Source organism: Orcinus orca, chromosome 5, assembly GCF_937001465.1.
Source record: "Orcinus orca chromosome 5, mOrcOrc1.1, whole genome shotgun sequence".
Classification (NCBI taxonomy): domain Eukaryota; kingdom Metazoa; phylum Chordata; class Mammalia; order Artiodactyla; family Delphinidae; genus Orcinus; species Orcinus orca.
In genome coordinates this window covers 53,958,575-53,982,664 of record NC_064563.1, presented here as the reverse complement: position 1 = coordinate 53,982,664, position 24,090 = coordinate 53,958,575, and the positions used below count along the sequence as shown (strand labels likewise).

General features: G+C 40.4%; 1 protein-coding gene across 7 annotated transcripts in view; it reads left to right on the top strand.

The window, feature by feature from the left end:
* Positions 1 to 24,090, top strand: part of TNIK (TRAF2 and NCK interacting kinase) — a 414,289-nt gene that overhangs the window by 344,596 nt on the left and 45,603 nt on the right. For 4 of the 7 annotated variants that reach the window (XM_049709762.1, XM_049709759.1, XM_004270550.3 and 1 more), the window contains 6 exons: positions 1,300 to 1,464; positions 10,302 to 10,541; positions 12,952 to 13,058; positions 19,626 to 19,789; positions 21,819 to 21,916; positions 22,795 to 22,818. In XM_049709762.1, the coding sequence (XP_049565719.1) occupies positions 1,300 to 1,464; positions 10,302 to 10,541; positions 12,952 to 13,058; positions 19,626 to 19,789; positions 21,819 to 21,916; positions 22,795 to 22,818 (798 nt within the window). The remainder of the gene's footprint in view (positions 1 to 1,299; positions 1,465 to 10,301; positions 10,542 to 12,951; positions 13,059 to 19,625; positions 19,790 to 21,818; positions 21,917 to 22,794; positions 22,819 to 24,090) is intronic. The other 3 variants (XM_049709760.1, XM_004270551.3, XM_004270549.3) reach the window with 1 other exon arrangement.

Genomic DNA, 24,090 nt, shown 5'->3' with positions numbered 1-24,090 from the left:
GTTGACCCTAAAGAAATAAAGGGCAGGACAGGGTGGACCTGGAAGAAAAGTGCTAGACCTCTTAAAGCTGTCGAAGATTTTAAATCATGTCTTGCAGTGTACATTTTGTTTATCTAAAATTTCCTTTAATTTGTCCTCTGCCACAGTCTGTCTGCAGCAAATAAGTTACCAAGGGTAACTTTTGCCTGTAAAGAGAGCCTTCCCTGTAAAGCACTTCTGATCAGTTATCCCCTCTGGGCTGAGAGAGACTCTGCAGAAAGGGAATGACAAGGAAATGAAGTGTCCAGAAAGGAGAGAGGGTTGGAGGAGGGAGAGGAGAGGAGGAGGAGCAAGAATGAGTGCCATGTGTGGAGAAACAGGCAGGAGGAGGGTAGGGGGAGGTAGTGGAGCCCAGGCTGGAATGGAAAGAAGGCGCTGGGACAGTGTATTCTAGAGAGCCGGGAGAGACACCCGAAAAGAAAGGGAGAAAAAGAGAGAAAAAGAAAATGATACGGGAAGTCAGTTTAAGATGGGCCAGGGCTTCCCTGGTGACGCAGTGGTTGAGAGTCCGCCTGCCGATGCAGGGGACACAGGTTCGCGCCCCGGTCCGGGAAGATCCCACATGCCGCGGAGCGGCTGGGCCCGTGAGCCATGGCCGCTGAGCCTGCGCGTCCGGAGCCTGTGCTCCGCAACGGGAGAGGCCACAGCAGTGAGAGGCCCGTGTACTGCAAAAATAAATAAATAAAAAATAAGACAGGCCATGCTTATTGAGTGAGAGGCCCACTTGCCCATGAGTAGGGCATGTGAAGAAATCAGTGGCAGTGAGTACGCTCAGCTCATCCTCCTGCCAGCCCTCCTGTGTTCTTTCCTGCCTTGTCCCATGAGTCAGCTCAAAGCAGTTTTCTATTTTCCCCAAGCAATCGTAATGCCCGCCGTAGTTACCTCTCTCCCTCACTGACCCCTGGCTTTGTGACCGATTAGCAGGACGGTGTTCCAACTAACGCACGGTAAACTCTTAAGCAGATCCCTAATTCCCAGCCAACGGAATAGCACGAGATAATGGGTGATGGAAGGATGATGGCTTAAGTGTTCTGTGAGTTCTTCACGCTAGTATTTACTCTGACAGAAAGAGCTTTTTGCAAATTTCTGATGCAGAGCAGATAGGGAGAGCTTCAGCTTTCTAAAGTGATTTGATCAGAGGGATACAAAATGGCTGTGCAGGTGACTACAGAAAATCGTAACTAGGAAGTAAATCAGCTTCCATCCATTGAGGTACTCTTTTTTCTTTCTTTCTTTCTTTTTTCATTTTTTGGCTTCTAGGTAGAAGAACGGTCAAGGCTCAACCGGCAGAGTTCACCTGCCATGCCTCACAAGGTTGCCAACAGGATATCAGATCCCAACCTGCCCCCGCGGTCGGAGTCCTTCAGCATCAGTGGGGTTCAGCCTGCTCGGACACCCCCCATGCTCAGACCAGTAGATCCCCAGGTACATCCTCCCTTCATTCCACTGGCTTTTTTCAACAGGTATACAGTAAAGTCTAATAAAAGCCCAGGAAGTTGTAACATGGATTCAGGCATGGGTCCAGCCAAGTCATGGCTTTTAATATCAAATCTCTAGTAAGATAGGAGACCCCACTGAATGTGAAAGGCAGCAGAAGGAGTAAGAAAGAAAAAAGCACCATCCTTAACTTTAAGCCAACCACAAAGTCACTTCTTGGTAAATTGCCTCTCTGGAGACCCAGGGGAGTTCCTGCCAGGTCAGAACGAGCATCCTTTTAATTATAATTACCAAAACTAACATTTGTGTAGACCTTTGATACGTATAAACTATTATATTATCTTTTGTTCCTTGGGATTTTCGCATGAGCCTGAAACTGAAAAAATTAAATGGACTAGATTAAGTAAAATTGTGTCTTCTAAGCCAGTGGTTTTCAAAGTGTGGTCACTGGGCCAGCAGCATAGCATCAGCCAGAAACTTGGTAGAAACGCAGATTCTGAGGCCCACCTCAGACCTACTGGTCAGCAACTCTAGGGTTGGGGCCTGGCAGTCTGGAGTTTAATAGCCTCCAAGTGATTCCGATGCACTTTGAAGTTTGAGAACCATTGTTTTAAGCTATTTGGAAAAGAAAAGAAGATATCTCCACTTTTAGATAAGGAGGAAGTTTCTGGAAGTTTTAGAGGATTTTATATATACCAAAAATGAAACAGGAATTGAAATAAAGTATGAAATTAGATGAAAAATAAAGGTAATATAGATGTTTTCACCCAAATGTCTTAAACTTCTTCCAGGTATCCACCTGTGTTAACACTTCCACAGAATATTCTGAGGTCACCTTTGAAATACGTAATGCTATTTGAACTGGAGTTTAAGAGTAGATACAATCAAGGAGTCTTGGTTTTAAGTTTGCCTTTAGTATATGAGGTCCAAGATTTTTCAGTACCAGCCAGCTTGGCACTTGTTTGTTTTTATTTGTATATGAGTCCAGGCCTAACCTTCCATGGCGTACTTTTCTTTTTTTTTAATAGAAATCATGCCAATTATAAACCATGGTTATAAGCAGACTCAATTTGCAACCATAACTGCAGCAAATTTCAAGTTTTCTTAAAATTTAATTTAATTTTTTTTTATACTGCAGGCTCTTATTAGTTACCCATTTTATACATATTAGTGTATACATGTCAATCCCAATCTCCCAATTCATCCCACCACCACCATCCCCACCCCACCGCTTTCCCCCCTTGGTGTCCATATGTTTTTCTCTACACCTGTGTCTCAATTTCTGCCCTGCAACCGGTTATCTGTACCATTTTTCTAGGTTCCACATATATGCATTAATATACAATATTTGTTTTTCTCTTTCTGACTTACTTCACTCTGTATGACAGTCTCTAGGTCCATCCACGTCTCTACAAATGACCCAATTTCGTTCCTTTTTGTGGCTGAGTAATATTCCATTGTATATATGTACCACATCTTCTTTATCCATTTGTCTGTTGATGGGCATTTAGGTTGCTTCCATGACCTGGTTATTGTAAATAGTGCCGCAATGAACATTGGGTACTTTTTTTTTTTTTTTTTTGCGCGGTACGTGGGCCTCTCACTGTTGTGGCCTCTCCCATTGTGGAGCACAGGCTCTGGATGCACAGGCTCAGTGGCCATGGCTCATGGGCCCAGCCACTCCGCGACACGTGGGATCTTCCTGGACTGGGGCACGAACCCGTGTCCCCTGCATCGGCAGGCAAACTCTCAACCACATGTGTCTTTTTGAATCATGGTTTTCTCTGGGTATATGCCCAGTAGTGGGATTGCTGGGTCATATGGTAATGCTATTTGTAGGTTTTTAAGGAACCTCCATACTGTTCTCCATAGTGGCTGTATCAATTTACATTCCCACCAACAGTGCAAGAGGGTTCCCTTTTCTCCACACCCTCTCCAGCATTTGTTGTTTGTAGATTTGCTGATGATGCCCATTCTAACAGGTGTGAAGTGATACCTCATTGTAGTTTTGATTTGCATTTCTCTAATAATTAGTGATGGTGAGCAGCTTTTCACGTGCTTCTTGGCCATCTGTATGTCTTCTTTGGAGAAATGTCTATTTAGGTCTTCTGCCCATTTTTGGATTGGGTTGTTTGTTTTTTTAATATTGAGCTGCATGAGCTGTTTATATATTTTGGAGATTAATCCTTTGTCCATTGATTCATTTGCAAATATTTTCTCCCATTCTGAGGGCTGTCTTTTCGTCTTGTTTGTAGTTTCCTTTGCTTTGCAAAAGCTTTGAAGTTTCATTAGGTCCCATTTGTTTATTTTTGTTTTTATTTCCATTACTCTAGGAGGTGGATCAAAAAAGATCTTGCTGTGATTTATGTCAAAGTGTGTTCTTCCCATGTTTTCCTCTAAGAATCTTATAGTATCCGGTCTTACATTTAGGTCTCTAATCCATTTTGAGTTTATTTTTGTGTATGGTGTTAGGGAGTCTTCTAATTTCATTCTTTTACATGTAGCTGTCCAGTTTCCCCAGCACAACTTATTGAAGAGACTGTCTTTTCTCCATTGTATATCCTTGCCTCCTTTGTCATAGATTACTTAATCATAGGTGTGTGGGTTTATCTCTGGGCTTTCTATCCTGTTCCATTGATCTATATTTCTGCTTTTGTGCCAGTACCATATTGTCTTGATTACTGTAGCTTTGTAGTATAGTCTGAAGTCAGGGAGTCTGATTCCTCCAGCTCTGTTTTTTTCCCTCAAGACTGCTTTGACTATTCAGGGTCTTTTGTGTCTCCATAAAAATTTTAAGATGTTTTTGTTCTAGGTCTGTAAAAAATGCCATTGGTAATTTGATAGGGATTGCATTGAAACTGTAGATTGCTTTGGGTAGTATAGTCATTTTCACAATATTGATTCCTCCAGTCCAAAAACATGGTATATCTCTCCATCTGTTTGTATCATGTTTAATTTCTTTCATCAGTGTCTTATAGTTTTCTGCATACAGGTCTTTTGTCTCCCTAGGTAGGTTTATTCCTAGGTATTTTATTCTTTTTGTTGCAATAGTAAATGGGAGTGTTTCCTTAATTTCTCTTTCAGATTTTTCATCACTAGTGTACAGGAATGTAAGAGATTTCTGTGCATTAATTTTGTATCCTGCTACTTTACCAAATTCATTGATTAGCTCTAGTAGTTTTCTGGTGGCATCTTTACGATTCTCTATGTATAGTATCATGTCATCTGCAAACAGTGACAGTTTTACTTCTTTTCCAATTTGTATTCCTTTTATTTCTTTTTCTTCTCTGATTGCCGTGACTAGGACTTCCAAAACTATGTTGAATAATATTGGTGAGAGTGGACATCCTTGTCTTGTTCCTGATCTTAGAGGAAATGCTTTCAGTTTTTCACCATTGAGAATGATGTTTGCTGTGGGTTTGTCATATATGGCCTTTATTATGTTGAGGTAGGTTCCCTCTATGCCCACTTTCTGGAGAGTTTTTATCATAAATCGGTGTTGAATTTTGTCAAAAGCTTTTTGTGCATCTATTGAGATGATCATATGGTTTTCCTTCTTCAATTTGTTAATATGGTGTATCACATTGATCAATTTGCATATATTGAAGAATCCTTGCATCCCTGAGATAAATCCCACTTGATCGTAGTGTATGATTCTTTTAATGTGTTGTTGGATTCTGTTTGCTAGCATTTTGTTGAGGATTTTTGCACCTATATTCATCAGTGATATTGGTCTGTAATTTTCTTTTTTTGTAGTATCTTTGTCTGGTTTTGGTATCAGCGTGATGATGGCCTCACAGAATGAGTTTGAGAGTGTTCCTTCCTCTTCAGTTTTTTGGAAGAGTTTGAGAAGGATGGGTGTTAGCTCTTCTCTAAATGTTTGATAGAATTCACCTGTGAAGCTGTCTGGTCCTGCACTTTTGTTTGTTGGAAGATTTTTAATCGCAGTTTCAATTTCATTACTTGTGATTGGTCTGTTCATATTTTCTATTTCTTCCTGGTTCAGTCTCGGAGGGTTATACCTTTCTAAGAATTTGTCCATTTCTTCCAGGTTGTCCATTTTATTGGCATAAAGTTGCTTGTAGTAGTCTCTTAGGATGCCTTGTATTTCTACGGTGTCTGTTATAACTTCTCCTTTCTCATTTCTAATTTTATTGATTTGAGTCCTCTTCTTCTTTTTCTTGATGAGTCTGGCTAATGGTTTATCAATTTGCTTATCTTCTCAAATAACCAGCTTTTAGTTTTATTGATCTTTGCTATTGTTTTCTTTGTTTCTATTTCATTTATTTCTGCTCTGATCTTTATTATTTCTTTCCTTCTGCTAACTTTGGGTTTTGTTTGTTCTTCTTTCTCTAGTTCCTTTAGATGTAAGGTAGATTGTTTATTTGAGATTTTTCTTGTTTCTTGAGGTAGGCTTGTATAGCTATAAACTTCCCTCTTAGAACTGCTTTGCTGCATCCCATAGATTTTGGATCATCGTGTTTTCATTGTCCTTTGTTCTAGGTATTTTTTAACTTCCTCTTTGATTTCTTCAGTGATCTCTTGGTTATTTAGTAACGTATTGCTTAGCCTCCATGTGTTTGTGTTTTTTATGGTTTTTTTCCCCTATAATTGATTTCTAATCTCATAGCATTGTGGTCAGTAAAGATGCTTGATATGATTTCAATTTTCTTAAGTTTACTAAGGCTTGATTTGTGACCCAAGATGTGATCTATCCTGGAGAATGTTCCGTGCACACTTGAGAAGAAAGTGTAATCTGCTGTTTTTGGATGTAATGTCCTATAAATATCAATTAAACCTATCTGGTCTATTGTGTCATTTAAAGCTTGTGTTTCCTTATTAATTTTCTGTTTGGATGACCTGTCCATTGGTGTAAGTGAGGTGTTAAAATCCCCCACTATTATTGTGTTACTGTCGATTTCCTCTTTTATAGCTGTTAGCAGTTACCTTATGTATTGAGGTGCTCCTGTGTTGGGTGCATACATATTTATAATTGCTATATCTTCTTCTTGGATTGATCCCTTGATCATTATGTAGTGTCCTTCTTTGTGTCTTGTAACATTCTTTTTTTTTTTTTTGCGGTACATGGGCCTCTCACTGTTGTGGCCTCTCCCGTTGCGGAGCACAGGCTCCGGACGCGCAGGCTCAGCGGCCATGGCTCACGGGCCCAGCCGCTCCACAGCATGTGGGATCTTCCCGGACCGGGGCACGAACCCGTGTCCCCTGCATCAGCAGGCGGACTCTCAACCACTGCACCAACAGGGAAGCCCTCTTGTAACATGCTTTAGTTTAAAGTCTATTTTATCTGATATGAGTATTCCTACTCCAGCTTTCTTTTGATTTCCATTTGCATTGAATATCTTTTTCCATCCCCTCACTTTCAGTCTGTTTGTGTCCCTAGGTCTGAATTGGGTCTCTTGCAGACAGCATATATATGGGTCTTGCTTTTGTATCCACTCACCGAGCCTGTGTCTTTTGGTTGGAACATTTAATCCATTCATGTTTAAAGTAATTATCAATGTGTATGTTCCTATTACCATTTTCTTAATTGTTTTGGGTTTGTTTTTGTAGGTCCTTTTCTTCTCTTCTGTTTCTGTCTTAGAGAAGTTCCTTTAGCATTTGTTGTAGAGCTGGTTCAGTGGTGCTGAATTCTCTTAGATTTTGCTTGTCTGTAAAGCTTTTGATTTCGCCCTTGAATCTGAGTAAGATCCTTGCCAGGTAGAGTAATCTTGGTTGTAGGTTCTTCCCTTTCATCACTTTAAATATGTCATGCCACTCCCTTCTGGCTTGTAGAGTTTCTGCTGAGAAATCAGCTGTTAACCTTATGGGAGTTCCCTTGTATGTTATTTTTCGTTTTTCCCTTGCTGCTTTCATTAATTTTCTTTGTCTTTAATTTTTGCCAATTTGATTACTGTGTGTCTCAGTGTGTTTCTCCTCGGGTTTATCCTGTTTAGGTTTATCCTGCACTTCCTGGACTTGGGTGGCTATTTCCTTTCCCATGTTAGGGAAGTTTTCAACTATAATCTCTTCAAATATTTGCTTGCGTCCTTGCTCTCTCTCTTCTCCTTCTGGGACCCCTATGATGCGAATGTTGTTGCGTTTAATGTTGTCCCAGAGGTCTCTTAGGCTGTCTTCATTTCTTTTCATTCTTTTTTCTTTATTCTGTTCCACAGCAGTGAATTCCACCATTCTGTCTTCCAGGTCACTTATCCATTCTTCTGCCTCAGTTATTCTGCTATTGATTCCTTCTAGTGTATTTTTCATTTCAGTTATTGTATTGTTCATCTCTGTTTGTTTGTTCTTTAATTCTTCTAGGTCTTTGTTAAACATTTCTTGCATCTTCTTAATCTTTGCCTCCATTCTTTTTCCAGGATGAGGTCCTGGATCATCTTCACTATCATTATTCTGAATTCTTTTTCTGGAAGGTTGCCTATCTCCACTTCATTTAGTTGTTTTTCTGGGGTTTTGTCTTGTTCCTTCATCTAGTACATAGCCCCCTGCCTTTTCATCTTGTCTGTCTTTCTGTGAAGGTGGTTTTTGTTCCACAGGCTGCAGGATTGTAGTTCTTCTTGCTTCTGCTGTCTGCCCTGTGGTGGATGAGGCTATCTAAGAGGTTTGTCCATGGGGTACATTTTTATAGAAACTTCTCTTTTAACACACAAACTTCCTCTTTAAAAAGCCCCTAACTTTGACCTTTTAGGATACTATTGCCCTGTAAAAGGGGGAAGTAGAGGGAAAACTTATGAAACTCTATTGAAGTGAGTAGGAAATGAAAATGTAGATACCCTGTGACAGCTAATTGGATTAAACATTCTTCAGGAGCTTCAATTTTTGTTTTTATTTTGGAGGCTCTTTTAAAGTAGGTTTGCGTTTTGTACTACATTTTTTAAAATTTATTTTATTGAAGTATAGTTGATTTACAATGTTGTGTTAGTTTCTGTTTTACAGCAAAGTGATTCAGTTAAACATAAACATATTATATTCTTTTTCATATTCTTTTCCATTATGGTTTATCACAGGATACTGAATATAGTTCCCTGTGCTATACAGTAGGACCTTGTTGTTTATCCATTCTATACATGATAGTCCGCATCTGTTAATCTCAAACTCCCAATACGTTCCTTCCCCAACCCCCTCCGCCTTGGCAACCACAAATCTGTTCTCAATGTCTGTGAGTCTATTTCATAGATAAGTTCATTTTTGTCATATTTTAGATTCCACATATAATTCTACTTTATTGTATTTGTCTTTTTTTCTTTCTGACTTACTTCACTTTGTATGATAATCTCTGGGTCCATCCGTGTTGCTGCAAATGGCAATATTTCATTCCTTTTTATGGCTGAGTAATATTCCATTGTATATATGTACCACATCTTCTTTATCCATTCCTCTGTCGATGGACATTTAGGTTGCTTCCATGTCTTGGCTGTTGTAAACAGTGCTGCTATGAACATTGGGGCGCATGTACTACATATTTGTAAGATAGGCTTTGTTTTCATATTAATACTTAATATATTTAATGATATTTACCCTTAATATAAATTTGATTGGTTACAGTTCTATTCTGGTTGAAGCATAACATTCCATTGAACTGGACTTTGAGAATTGCCTCTGAACCATAATGAATAACATTGCAGGTTTCAGACCCAGGAGAGTCTGAAGAGGCTGGGGCAGGGCTGCTCCAGGGATAAGACCTCAAGGGCAAGAGGAACGGGGCCAGGCTGGTGGAGGAGGGCTATAGAGATGCTCCCCAGCAGTCTGGGCACTGAGATTTCAATCCAAAGAGGGTCTGGTAGGTCCCTTGTACAAAGCAGATACTAGATTAATGTTTGTGGCATTAACAGTTTAATTTAGAAAGTCTCTAGATGTTTTCCCAGCCAAGATTGACTGAGCACCTCCACATGCCAGGCATGGTGCTAGACTCAGAGATAGGAGGTCAGACATGGCTCTTGTCTCTGAGGAGCTTACCTATGTGATGGAGGGGGACTCAGGCTCACATGAGCACAATGAAGTGTGAACAGTGCTAATGGTAAGGGGTACTCTGAACTCTAGATGTTCATGGTTTGTCTTAAAAAGCCACCCTTCTGCCTAAAGACTACATTTCTTCCCTGCATGAACAACATCAACACATGCCAAATTGTGAGACTTACCACAACTCTAAAAGAAACGTCCTGGTCTCGAGAGTTATATAATATCCTAGCTGGTAAGAGCCAGTTCACCAGAAAGCAGCATAGTGTAGCAGTGAGGCTGTGGGGTTACAATACCGGAACTACAATTAAGTGTACGTGTGGGTTATAATCCAGGTTCTGGCACGTATTAACTGTGAAATCTAGGTTGTTACTTACCCTCTCTAATCCTTACATTCTCATGAGGAAAATAATTGTGTCCGTCTCATGGTCAATTTAGTGAGTTCACAAGAAGTAAGATGTTCAGAGCAATTCTTGTTTCACAGAGCACTCTCTGAAGTCAAAGTTAGGAGGTTGAAAGGAGGAAGTTTGTAACATTAGAAGAGAAGTGCTTGTAAATATATTGTATTGCTGCTCAGTAAATGTTCACTAAAAATCATTATCATGACACTTATTTCACCGACTTCTTAGCAGTCCCAAGTCAATCATTTAACTCTTTGCCAGGAACCCTGGTCAAGCCCTCCAGCTCTAAATGGGAAATTCGGGGGGGCTTTGAAAAGCATGCTGCAGAGAACGGTGATGGGCTCTGTGTACTGTTTCTTTCTCCCCAAAATTTTATTTTCCCTTCCCCTGAGTGAGGTCCTAGCTGATCTGCTTTTTCTTCTAATAACACTGCTGTGATGTTGGTTTGATGCTTAGATCCCACATCTGGTAGCTGTGAAATCCCAGGGACCTGCCTTGACCGCCTCCCAGTCGGTGCACGAGCAGCCCACGAAGGGCCTCTCTGGGTTTCAGGAGGCTCTGAACGTGAGCTCTCACCGTGTGGAGATGCCGCGCCAGAACTCGGATCCCACCTCTGAAAACCCGCCTCTCCCCACTCGCATTGAGAAGTTTGACCGAAGCTCTTGGTTACGACAGGAAGAAGACATTCCACCAAAGGTAATATTACTGGGGTTTTTATCGACATCATCGTCATCATTGTTTGTTATTATTCTTATTATTACTATTACTGTTATCATTGTTATTACCCCTGTTCCAGACCATTCATAGTATTGAAGAACCTGGCACCAAAGTACTGTCCATTCTTGCGTTTGTTTTGGTCCCTCCTCATTCCCAAGCTAAGACTTGGATTGTCGTTTATCATTTCTGATCTCCATTTTCCCCAAAGAAATGGAGGCTCAGGTAGACTGAATGACTTGGAAGCATATATCCTGTATCCAGAATTAGAACTCGCAACCCCAAGCATTCCAAACTGTTCTTTTAACTATCCATCTTAAGAAATAGAATAATATGGATATTTTCATCGATTACTTAATCTATGTCTAGACAAATTTAAAATTTCCATATTAAAAAGTAAGGAATTTTTTTATTCCTATTTTTAATAATCCAAAGTGAAAACAGGTTTCAAATGTTCAGAAGATAGTAATGCTCTTGGAATATTTTAGTTGGCTCCACTTAAGGAAAGCTCCTTCTAGGCCAGGTTGTGATTTAATTCCAGCCTTAATTGATTACTGAGGATTAAACTCTAGGGTAAAATGACCAGCCATTCCACTGGTTTGGTTTCATTTGTTTTGTTTTTGCCTATACCAAGTTGTTGTACATTCCAAAAAATGTCCTAAAACGTGGCCGTGCATCTCACTACAGACAACCTGGAAACATCAAAATACTGTAGAAATTTTTGCATCAGATTCTTCCCGGTTCAGGACTCCCCTTTCTCCTGAACTCAGCATAGGAGCTATGACAAATGGAATGTCCCACAATTTCCAGAAATCGATGCCATTGTTGATTCCAGAAAGAAATAAGACCTTTTTACCTAATGATTTTCAAATATTTTTCCTCTCAGAAGGATATTATACCAGGATTTCTATTATTTTGAAAGTGAAATTAGCTGATAATGGCTCTTTCGTTGTTGTTCTCATCTTGTGGAAGCAGAGATGCCATCAGAAAAGGTTATTTATGGAGCAAAGTTCAATCTAGAGAATAGGATGGGCAGAGGAGCAGACAGGAGAGCTAGGGAAACATTTGACGTTTTTGGTCCACTCTCTAAAAACACGCAGGCACACACTTATAACTCTGGGAGGAAAAATTTAGATCAATACAAAGATTTTAGGTTGTAATAATTCATTAGACTGTCTCTCTCTACAACTGTTTCAGTTGACCAAGTGCAAAAGGAAAACTAGTGAGAGTAATATTTAATTTGAGCAGGTGGGAACACTGATTCGGTTATTCTGCTTCACTTCACTGACTCATCTTTCTAGGTCTTTATCTTAAAATGTATTATAATAGCCAATAAGATCCGTATTGGTGTTAAATATCATTTAATATACTAAACATAATATTAAAACAAAGCATAATTTAAAAATACCTAGTACAAAACATAAACCTACTTTAAAAGGGCCTCCAGAAATAAAAGTTTAAGCACCTCATGAATGTTTAGCCCAACCAGCTGTCACAGGAGATGTACATTTTCATTTCCTAGTCACTTCTCATAAAGTAAGTTTTTCCTCTACTCTCCCCTCATGTTGGACTCCTTTGGTGCACTTACCAGTATTTGATTTCGTTAGGAAATGTTTCCTAACATGAGGCATACTTGAATTCTACCTTAGGCCCTTGACAGATAAGGTAATGGTACGTTTTCCTACCGTACCTCACAGTCTGACTGGTATTCACATAGTTTTTTGAAGACCTTCCAGTATTTTCAGTATTAGTCCTGTTTTGTATCACGTTTGCAAATTGACCTTCCAAAGTTCAGTGTTGGCGGTTTGTTTTTAATTAGAAATTGCAAGTTGATTAGGAAGTAGAACCGTTCAGGATCTATTGCAGTAGTTTTTCTGAGCTCACTAACATGTGGCTTATGTCCCAAGTTCTAGCCTGATACCCTAATTTCTCACCAGATTTCATAATTTCATTACCTGTTGATCAGTTGTATTGTGAGTTAAAAATGGAACTCGGTTTATCTGGATGTCTCATCAGATGCAATTTCCAATGATCAGCTGAGTTAATGATACCCCAGAGAAATTTCTGATATCCACCACTCTTGTGCAAATGAAGGGAATCAATTATTTTAGTCCAGTGAATGAAAATAATCCGCTTGGTCTGTTTCTAAATTTGTTTTTAAAATTGAGCACTTGGTACTCCCTAATGGTGGCTGCAATGTGCCTCATTGCCTTTCGTTTGATTTTGTTTAGGGAGTTAACTATTTCTTTGAGAAATGCAAGATGTTTCTTTCCTGTTTCTGATAGTTCTGTATCTCCTGGCAGATCTTAGGAAAGGAGTAGCTTGCTTTTCAGGCGGAACCCTGTGGAAGCTATTTTATGGAAAATATCTCTGAATTCTGGTTTTCTTTCAGGTGCCTCAAAGAACAACTTCTATATCCCCAGCATTAGCGAGAAAGAATTCTCCTGGAAATGGTAGTGCTCTGGGACCCAGACTAGGATCTCAACCCATAAGAGCAAGGTAAGGGAAGGAAGATGGGTAAGTTGAAGGGAGAAGTCCCCACCTACCATTGTCATTATTGCTTTCCTTAAAAAATGTCTGTGTTCTTTTTTCACTTCAGAGGCATGTTGGCTGGCCACCCAGACTGTAAGCTTTGGTGGACCAGACACATGTCTTTTATTTCTTCAGTAGCCTTTCACAGAAATCAGTGTACAGTGAGGGCTCATGAATGAACGAGTCAGTGAATCATAGGGTCAATGAATGAATCAGCCCAGAATCCAACCAGGTTTACCTTACTTGGCAGTTTTTTAAACGTGGGAGTAAGACTGCAAATAGAAGTGTGGGTGCAGCGCCCCTGACCGTTACTTCAGAGACCATTTCGTGAAGCCAGCCAAACAAAATGGCCTGATCTGAGTTGGTTTTAGCATCAGGCCAAGAAATGTGCCGTGGGAGCTATTGAGACAGTAATTGCCATAGAAATGCTGTGGCCACCAGCTGCAGAACTTCCCTAGTTCGGCAAATTACAGAAGAACTAGTTCTCATGAGGAAATCACCTCTGGCATTAAGGAGCATCACTGAAATACAGTGATGCTCCCACTGTCGCTCTGTGCTCTCCTAGAATTTTCTACCGACCCTGTATATTCCTACAATCAGGAAGTTGCGTCCACCTACTGGTTGGTGTCGAGTGCTCAAGCGGACAAGCTGGAAAATAAACAATATCCTTACAGTATCTGAGCACATTTTATGTGGTAACAGATGCTGTTTGCTGCTGTAGTCCATCAAGCTTCCCTCAGATTTTTCATGAAGAGTACACTCCTTTTTAGGATCAACTGAAATAGCAAATGGCCTCTGCTGAGACTATAAAAAGGAACTTGGGCAGGCTGCTTTATCCGTCTTCATTGTGTTCATGAGAGTGCTCTTGCTAGTCAAAGAGAAGGAGAGACTGAAAATGAAGGTTATGACCATTTGTACAGATCCTAAAATATGGAATGCCTTTGATCATAAAGCTTTCATTTTCCTCTTCACATGAAAAGCCTTAGGAAGGGGTCAGTCCATAAATAAGATGGAACTGCACTAAAAACATCCATCCCTTGAGGGCAAAGAAGCTAACTCGTCTGAGTGGAGTTGCCAACGAGCAGTTTTTGTCCAGTGACTCGTCAGGTTCACACTGAGCTGGTGCTGGGAGCAGCTGAGGAAGCCTGGAGCGGACTGCGACCAGGGAGCCAAAGGGATGTCAGGCTGGATTGCCGGCCTGAACTTTATCAGTCCCCCTCTTCGAGCGGTGATAAGCCCCCAATTATCAGTGCTTCTTGCTCATTGGAACCCTGCCTTCAAGGCTGTGTTCATTAGATCAGTTGTTTAGAAGTTTAGTTGCTATAGATCAAGCATCGTTTCAACTTTAAATCTTTTTCCCTCTCTCAACCAAAAAGAAAGAGAACTGTCATTCTATAGCCAAATAAAAAGCAGCTCTTTGTTCCCTCTGAAATGTTATTTTAATGATATTAAGGCCCTAAGATAACTGGTGTTTGATGGTCAGTGGTTTGCAAATCATGTGCTTTTCCCTTGGAACCTCTTAAACATTGTACTTTTTACAAAGAATGCAGACCTTGTGAAGACAACTAATGTTTTTCTGCTTACAGAAAAGGTAGAGAGGAAGTGAGCTAAGAGGTAATAATTATTTACCTGCAATGAAAGTCAGAGGCATTGCAGGGGAGGGGGAGGATGGAGAATCCCTATCTCTGCCTTGTGAAACAATCTGCCCAACAAGCCTGTTCCTTGTTGTCACGTATCTCTAAGTGACCAGCATTTAATGTGTGAATTGGGGCTTCCCTGGTGGCACAGTGGTTGAGAGTCCGCCTGCCGATGCAGGGGATGCGGGTTCGTGCCCCGGTCCAGGAAGATCCCACATGCTGTGGAGCAGCTGGACCCGTGAGCCATGGCCGCTGAGGCTGCGCGTCCGGAGCCTGTGCTCCGCAATGGGAGAGGCCACAACAGTGAGAGGCACGCGTACCGCAAAAAAAATGTGAATCAGACTTTGCAACTCTAGATTGGATTGCATTTTAAAACGTTTTGGGATTTGGAATATTTACTGTGCTAGAGATGGCTTTAGTTCACCTTTGTTGCATAATAAAGCGTGCCAAGACATAGTGGCCTGAGATAGTAACAATTTCTTATTGTGCACGATTCTGTGGGTTGGCTGCAAAGTTGTTCCACTGGTCTCACCTGGGCTTGCTTCTGCAGCTGCACTGAGCTGATAGGTCAGCTGTACCTTCACGTGGTCTTTCATCCTGGGCTTCTTGACTGTTTGGTGATTTCGGGACAGCATCCCAAGAGGGAAAGCCCCAATAAACAAGCACTTTTGAAGGCTTTGCTTCTATCATCTTTACTGATGTCCCATTGGCAACCACAAGTCACATGGCCAAGCCCAGAGTCAGTGTGTAAAGGAAATTCACAGGGGCACAGACAAGGGGAGATGTGATTCACGGGTGGTGGGAGTGGAGTGGGAGGGAGGCTGTTACTGAACACAGAGACTGTCTTACTTTCTATTGGTTCTAATAAAGTCCTCATAGTTCTTTTTGTACCATTTGTCAGACAACTGCCCATCCATAAAGCCATAAAAAAAAAAAGGGTTGCTTTTAAATATTTTGTCCTTTGCAATACTGTATAGACTCCCAAATGCCTTATACTGCCTTAAATGTCAAGGTGAACAGTTGAGTTTAAATCATGATTTGATTTGTTCATTTTTTAAATTTCTGTTTTAAAACCTTCCATGCACTTTAACATTTAACTTTGATTCATGTGTTCTTTTAAAGCACATTAAAATTTGATTAAACAAGTACATTCAGAGTATGAAAAGATTTAAACTAATCCAATAACACCCAGTCAAAACCCAATGACTAAATGCTTAATTTCAAAAAATAATTCTCCAACCCATCCCAAACCTGTCTTCTTATGGCTTGTTTGTTCTCATTTGCTATGTCATCAAAGAACAAAGTAAAATGAATTTTGGTGGGCAGCCAGTTAATTATAGACTTGGCCCTAGTATTTGGGCCAAGAAATCACTTTGTAATCCTAATTTTCTGTTTTGACTTTTTTCTATGACTCAAGTAAATGGAATAATTTTCACTTTACTGTGTGTTTTATAGACCAAACAGCATTCTCTGCAGGATGGCAAATGTCTGAGCTAACAGTTAGCATTTAAAGAAATCTATATGAATGTTTTCAAGTTTTTACACATTTGGATCTCAGTAGGCTCAGTTAGTATATGGACAAGGGAAATCTGTTATTTCATGGAATTCTTCTGAAATTGATCCCCGCTAAGAGCATTTATCTCAGCCCCCTTGGCCCCTAGGCCAGACTAAATTACAACATAATAAGGAAGAGAAAAATATGAACAGTGTGACATTTTCTCAAAACACTCATATTTTACCAAAAAAGCAAATAAGGTAGAAAAGCATTTTAAAGGTTTCCCTCTTTCTATGTGTGGTTACCTAGACACTAAACACTTCTTTCAGACTCCAGCAGCAAAAATAGCACCCTATTAAGATCAGCACCCACACTGGTTAGCTCCAGTTGGAGGGGGACTTGTACTAACAAGGCCCAGGTCAGGGATTTAATGCCCATGGGATCCAATTAACTTCACACTGAAAGAGGCCCTTGAGCCCCAGTCAGAGACGCAGGCTCATCCCACTGGTTCTGCTGATACCCAGGCCACTCTTTTATGCCAGGACAGCCCTGGCCTGGGCCTTATCATCTAACGTGGCAGCAGCCTCCTATCTGGTCAGCCTGCCTCTGTCCTGACCAGTCATTCATAAGCTGGCCCATGTTCTCTGCCAGACGTTAAGGCCATTGCTGCATAAGCCGCCCATTTCTTCTGATGACCCACTCTTCCGGGGTTTCCTAACGCAGACTTGGTCCCCAGTCAGGGTGGCGTCCTCTTTACATCAACAAGCCCCAGGAAAACCCCAGTCGATGTCTGCTCTCACTCTTCCCCCACCCCTCTGAAGCCTAATCAAGTCCTGTCTCCTTCCTGACACCACTGTTGACCACTCTAGGCTGCATGCCTTGTTTCGTAAACTCCAACACCATTTGCAGATGCTCGCACAGCACATGGAGTTTTGCCTTGCTGGCTGTTGTCTCCACCGCACACGTCTCACCTCTAGGATTATGTTGTACCTTGACTGTCTGCCCTGTGACCTGTACTCTCCTCCATCCCTCAAACTGGTCCACTGGTCTCACAAAGCAGGTATTTAATAGAAAGGTTTTGGTTAAATGATCAAAGGAGTGCTGTATTCGAGCAAAGGGCTGGATCCTGCTACCACACCACAGCTGCCAGGGAAAATACTCAGAACTCACTGAACTGTATTCTCTTCGTAGATTTTTTTTTCATACAAAGAACACTACATTACATCTCCACAAAATGAGAGCAACCACCAAGAAACCTTAGTATGCCCATCACCCTTGACCCGTAATATAATTTTTAGAAAAAATATTTTTAGAATTTATTAATTATACATAAATAATTCTTGACCACTACTGTTTAATGAAAGAGGGCAGTGGGGAAGAATTCATTATTTGGGAATGAAAGGAGATAGGATTGTTTCTTTTGGAAAAAAAAAATGAAAAATTTGAAAGGTGGCATATTGCAGAAGTATCACACATTTATCATTTTAGGTATTCTCCAAACAGGAGGGAGGGTATTTCCATTATGGATCCAAATCTATTTCAATCAATTAAATGCTAACAGTTTTCACAAAAATAATTACTACTCAAAGGAGTGCCATAAAAATATCAAGAATTTTTAAAGTTTTCCTTAAGTTTACCAACACTCACTTCTGCAGTCAGTTTTACTGTTAGGTTGACTTAGCAACCCCTTTACCATAAAAAATTTATGGTAAGAGGTGAATATTGTCATAAATTCTACATTTGTATGATCAAAATTAATAAATTATAAGGACATATTTTATTTTCACTTGTTTTCCAAGACCACCAGCCATGTCTTCCAATAACCCAATATTTAAGAATTTTTGCATCTCGACCAAATATTTTCGCCAAATACGTTACTGCAAAGCAAGACTCTTGTGTTTTCAGAAAAAAATTATTTGCTTTAGTTGCTGCTTTAATGATGCCATTTTGTGGCCAGATTTTAACAGACCAAACTGCAAGTGTCTCAAGGGAAGGGACCATATTATTTTCACATTTATACATGAAGCATCTGACACCCAACACAGTGCAGAGTACCTGTTACCCGCTTAATACTCCTGAAATGGGCAGAGCAAAAGGAAAGCATAGAATTACATTTTTTTAATAACATCTTTATTGGAGTATAATTGCTTTACAATGTTGTGTTAGTTTCTGCTGTATAACAAAGTGAATCAGCTATACATATACATATATCCCCATATCTCCTCCCTCTCGTATCTCCCTCCCAACCTCCCTATCCCACCCCTCTAGGTTGTCACAAAGGATCGAGTTGATCTCCCTGTGCTATGCAGCTGCTTCCCACTAGCTATCTATTTTACATTTGGGAGTGTATATATGTCCATGCCACTCTCTCACTTCGTCCCAGCTTACCCTTCCCCCTCCCCGTGCCCTTAAGTCCGTTCTTTACATCTGCGTCTTTATTCCTGTCCTGCCCCTAGGTTCTTCAGAACATTTTTTTTTATTCCATATATATGTATTAGCATATGGTATTTGTTTTTCTCTTTCTGACTTACTTCACTTAATTTTTAAAAACCACTAAAGCAACAAGAAACAATTTTTTACAAATTAGTTAGCTGTTCATAATAAAGCCTGGTAAGAATTCAGTGAGATGGATCCTCTCATACACTTCAGTGCAAACTGGCAGTATGTTTATACATTCACATACATATATATGTGCACATACATACCTAAGTCCATGCCATTCCACCCAAGAATTCCAGTTCTAGGAGAGATGTGATTGTGAATATTTGTATGCATCTAGATGGTTATTTCACTGTTATGTATAATAGCAGTGTATTGGAAGCACCTAACAATAGAAGAATGGTTGAACTAATTTATCTATATTATGGAATACTATGCAGCTATTATTGTTGTTAGAAGCATAAGAAGCTGCTCTCAATGCAGTCTAAAGGGGAAACAAAACAAGACACAAAATTGAATATACAGTGTGCTTCCATACATACAAAAGTAAAAAGACTAGAAGATAATATTCCATCCAGTAAAATATAGTTAAATATCTCTTGATTCAGAGGTTGCATGCATTGCTTCCTTATTTTTATCTTGTAATATTTTCAAGTGTTTTACAATGAGAATAGGAAAAGGGGTTTAAAAGAAAGCCTCCTTTAAAGATTCACCATTTCAGAGCTAATACGTTTGGTGTGATGACCCAGGAGTTGGGTCAAGAGTTCTTCCCGTCCAGATGCAGAATCTGGCCAGGAGCTCCACAGAGGATAGCATGACTGTCATTACCATTGACCCCTGTAATGCAAGGTCATATAAGTACTCTCTTTACCCCTTTGTACTGGGGATGGGACTGGACTATGCTTGTGTCTACCAGTGGCAAGGTCTTGAGAGTGTAATCTCTGTGCTCTGCTGTACATGCAGCAACCCTGACCTCCGGAGAACTGAGCCCATCGTGGAGAGCCCCTTGCAGAGGACCAGCAGTGGCAGTTCCTCCAGCTCCAGCACCCCTAGCTCCCAGCCCAGCTCCCAAGGAGGCTCTCAACCTGGGTCACAAGCAGGATCCAGTGAACGGACCAGGGTTCGAGGTAACGCTTTCCCCTACCTTTCCAGGACAGCATTCCCTGAGGAGGAGAGCCATGCACAGGGAACCAGATTACTTCCTGACTTCCAGGACTTCTGGTCCTGGCATGGCCACCACTGTGTGATGCTGAAGAGCCGCTTAACTGCTCTCAGCCTCAGTCTCCTTAGGGGAGTGGACCACCATCCCCAGTTATATGTGTGACATCAGTGTGGACTAAATGCTTTCTAATTGCAGATACCAGTGTTCTCCAGGGAGATCACAGAATATTGGTCTTACTTGAAAACGTAGTCATCAGTCACCTGCATTTCCATTTCCATTTGATTGATTGGTTAGAGTTTCATGGACCCCCAAGTATCCTCTTCCCCTTGTGTCAACTGTGTTCAGAATACAAGGTATTTTTCAAAGGGAAAGTTAATAAAGGCTAATGTAGAATAAATATACACTTGAGAGAAGATATAAAATCTATGACTTAAGAAGTACACTTGACTCTTCTGGTTTTTCCTATTAGGTAAAAATTAGCCTCTCTGACCATTTAATTCAAGTCATTCTTCATTGCTTAGTTTTCATTAATGAGAAAGCTTGTGAAAAACATTAATGTGTCCAGCTAATTATACATGATAACCTATTGTTTATAGCTAATCAAAATGTACTCTTTCTGCATAATCTTCTTCAGAAGATAATTTGGCCTCCAAGTAATAAAGACCGGGATTTTTTTGAAGTGCAATTTGGAAAACACTTATGAATTACTCTGCCTAATGAAAATCACCAGTTCTTTATTCTCCCTTAGCCTCTTCATTAGACACAATTATACTTTACCTCCTAATATTTCTTTGAGTAAACTCAAATGTATGTACATTTTGGAAAGGTCGATGTCAGACGTGCAATGCTTGTGTCTATGAATTGAGATAGGAACTGGCCTGTGGCTGCCCCTATGTGCAGTCTTCTGACATCAGTGGCACCACCCAGAGCTATGTATACTTTTGTTGCCTTGATCCAGATATAAAGTTACTTACTTTGGAAAACTGCCATTCCCTTACCTTTTTTCTATTCATAAGCAACTTAATTTGCTTAGTTAGAGCAAATGCTAAAGAAAACCAAACTTAGGTATACCATTTTAATTCTCTGATCTGGTTCAGGTTTAATTCTTATCTTCTTTCCTTTGGCCTTTAGTTTTCCTGGGTTAAAAGCACTCATATCCCTGGTGTATCCCTACCCAGGAAAGACCACTTTGAAACCAAACAAAAGAATCTCTCCCACCTTAGATTGCTTCTTCTCTACCTATAAGCTCGTAAATCGGAGGGATGCTCTTCACTTGTAGCTGTCAGGCAGCCCTCCCCCAGCCCTTGCTCTATAACCTCTATTCTAGGGCCCTTCCGCTCTATCACCAACACTCTCCTTCCTGCCCTCACCCTAGACAACTCCCCTTTCCTCCCCCCATTTAAAAATCATTCCTCCGAATAAAACAGGTTTCTACTTTTTTCTACAACAGTTCATCAGAAAAACTTATCCTGATGGGTAAGTGGTAAAGGAAGAAATCAAACATAGGATGCTAACTCGGGAGGCTGGTTTAGTATACTAATTGAGAATAGGACTTTGAGAAATCATACAGAATCCCAGCTCTGCACACAACTTCAGTGTAACCTTAGGCTAGTTGTGTCATCTCTCTGTGTTCAACTGTCGTACAGGAAAACAGTGCCACGTCATTGGGTTGGAGCAAGGATTCAATGAGACAATTGACATAGAAAGCGTTTAGCACTAAGCCTGACACAGAATTAGTGCTCAGTAAATGGCGGTGCTGGCTAGTTTTTCCTATAATTACCAGTGACCTCCAGGTTATAAGACTAAATGCGTATGGCTGATTTTGTTTGCCTGAACATTTACTGATTTTTCACGGATGTGCTTGAGGATTTGCCTAAGTGAATGAGGTGTCCGCTGAGTCATTTCCAAGGCTGACTCACCACAGAACTCCAGAACTTGAGCCAGCACCTTCTGACGGTCATTATCTTTCTTGGCCCTCTGTTTTTTTCCTCTAGCCAACAGTAAGTCGGAAGGATCACCTGTGCTCCCCCATGAGCCTTCCAAGGTGAAACCTGAAGAATCCAGGGAAATTACCCGACCTAGTCGACCGGCTGTGAGTGCTTTTCTCTCAAACAGTTTTGAACTCTTTTAATTTCCCAGAGAACCCGCAGGATAAAGTGGTTGGGGATGCACTCATGACTATGAAACAAAAAATGTTGAGATTAATAAGAACGGATGCTAGGAGCATCTGGAAGGAAGTCATACCTGATTAGGAAAGAAATGAACAGATCTTGGGTTGCTTATCTACTTTTGGTTATTTTGCTGATCATTAGCACTATGTTACAGAATAAAACAGGAAGAGAAATAACTCACATTCTTCCATAATTTCTACTCAGCAGCTTTAGCGAAAAGATGTTGAAAGTAACAATTAAGAATATTTGGGCACTTCCTATGGATTTTTCTTGTATATTCTTTTTACTTTAGCCTTTTCCTATATTATTTTCCACATGAATTAATATTACAATTTTTCTGCTGCATTTCTGCTGCTCTAGGACTGTATTTTCTAGACCAAAACTTGATAAGCATGGTCTGATAGGGGGCTGACAACCTGAAATCTAGCTTCATTGCTGGAACACATCAGACCCCAAATAGCCTTAAAGAAAGAAATAAGAGGATGGAGGTGGAAATTTGAAAATTAATTTGGAATGAGTTATTATATACTTATTTTATTTAAATTTTCCAAGAATCTTTTCTGTGAAATGGATGTGAAGATGTTTTCGTTTACTTTATTTTTTTACATTTTAAAGTAAGGAAGTACAGTGAGGGTAACAATGAAGGGCATTCACACCATTCTGGGTTGAGGTTCTTCTTGCCCTTTTTGCATTTATCAGTTGTGTACTAACAATTTCCATTTTGTGTCTAACCTGCTGCCTTTCTTCCGGCTTTTCCCCCTCATGTGGATTCTTCTGGATTGGTTTCCTCTTATCTCAGAGCTATAAGAAAGCTATAGATGAGGTTAGTATTACCTATTTGCTTGGTCATGCTTTCACAAGATGTAAATATAAACTGACTTCCTGAGGCTGATATTCAGAAAGGTGGCCAATTGGATCACAGATGAAAGTTCATTCCTTTGGAGTGACCTGCTGAGAGGAGAGCCCTTTCACAGAAGCCAGCCTGAGCCCCTCAGACACTGTGTATAGCTCCAGAGACCTTCCTTCTAGGCAAAATGTCACTTTTCCAGCATTCCAGTCTAGCTAAAGATAAGCATCGGTGCTTTGTTATTGGCACAGTTTCTCATCCTAGTATCTTCCAGTAGCAAAGCCTGAGCTTTTAACCTGCACTCGCCAGCCTTGCTAGGGGATGGCAGTTTTACTAACAAAGAAAAGAGACATCATTCTAGGGTCGTCCCCATTTATAGTGTGTGATTTGTGAACAAGGAGTTACCGGGTATTGTTAGATTAATTTGTGGGACATTAACTACAGCGTCAGCAGCAACGTCAACTTTAGTTAATGAATCCTGGCGAGTTAAGTAACTTGATTTCCTTATCTGTGGTGACATTTTTCCATTAGAAAAATATATGGCTTTGCCAATCTTAAGTAGCTTGCTAAGAAGGATGACTGCCTCACTGCTGTTTGTCAGACCTGCATGAATACAGCATAGTGGAGTTGTTTTGGAAGAGAGAGGCCTTCTGCAAACAGTCCTAACTGCATGGAATCTGAAGGCTAGCATTATGGCTTTAAGGCAGAGCACGGTTTTTGTGAAATGATGTAGAAAAAGCACAGGCTTTGGGAGGGAACAAGCTGCATTCAAATTCTGACTCCCCCAATAAATAACTGGAGGGGCCAGTTTCATCTGTAAAATGGGGATAAAAACACCTGCCTTTCCTCGCTCACAAGGTTGTTTAGGTTCACTCAAGATCATGAGTGCAGGAGCATTTTCTGAAGTGTGAAGTGCTATGTAAAGCCAGGGCCTGAGGCGCGGAGCTATTCTGGTGGAAGAAGCACGTTTCTATGTGTCTGATCTTTACCAAAAAGCATCACTTTTTCAGAATTATGACCGCCTCACCATTCAGAGTGATTTAGAAAGTCATTATCATAGTTAAAGAATTATTGCTTATATAAAAAAAAAGATTCTACACGTCTACAATGTGTGGATGGCATTATAGAAAGAAAAAAGGGAAATGTTTTTAATTGCTCTGTGCTACAGCCTTCAGGGATTATCACAAATTTTATCAGTTTTCTCCCAAACAGTTCTGGTGCTCAGGCTGCCAATAAAATGGTCGTGTG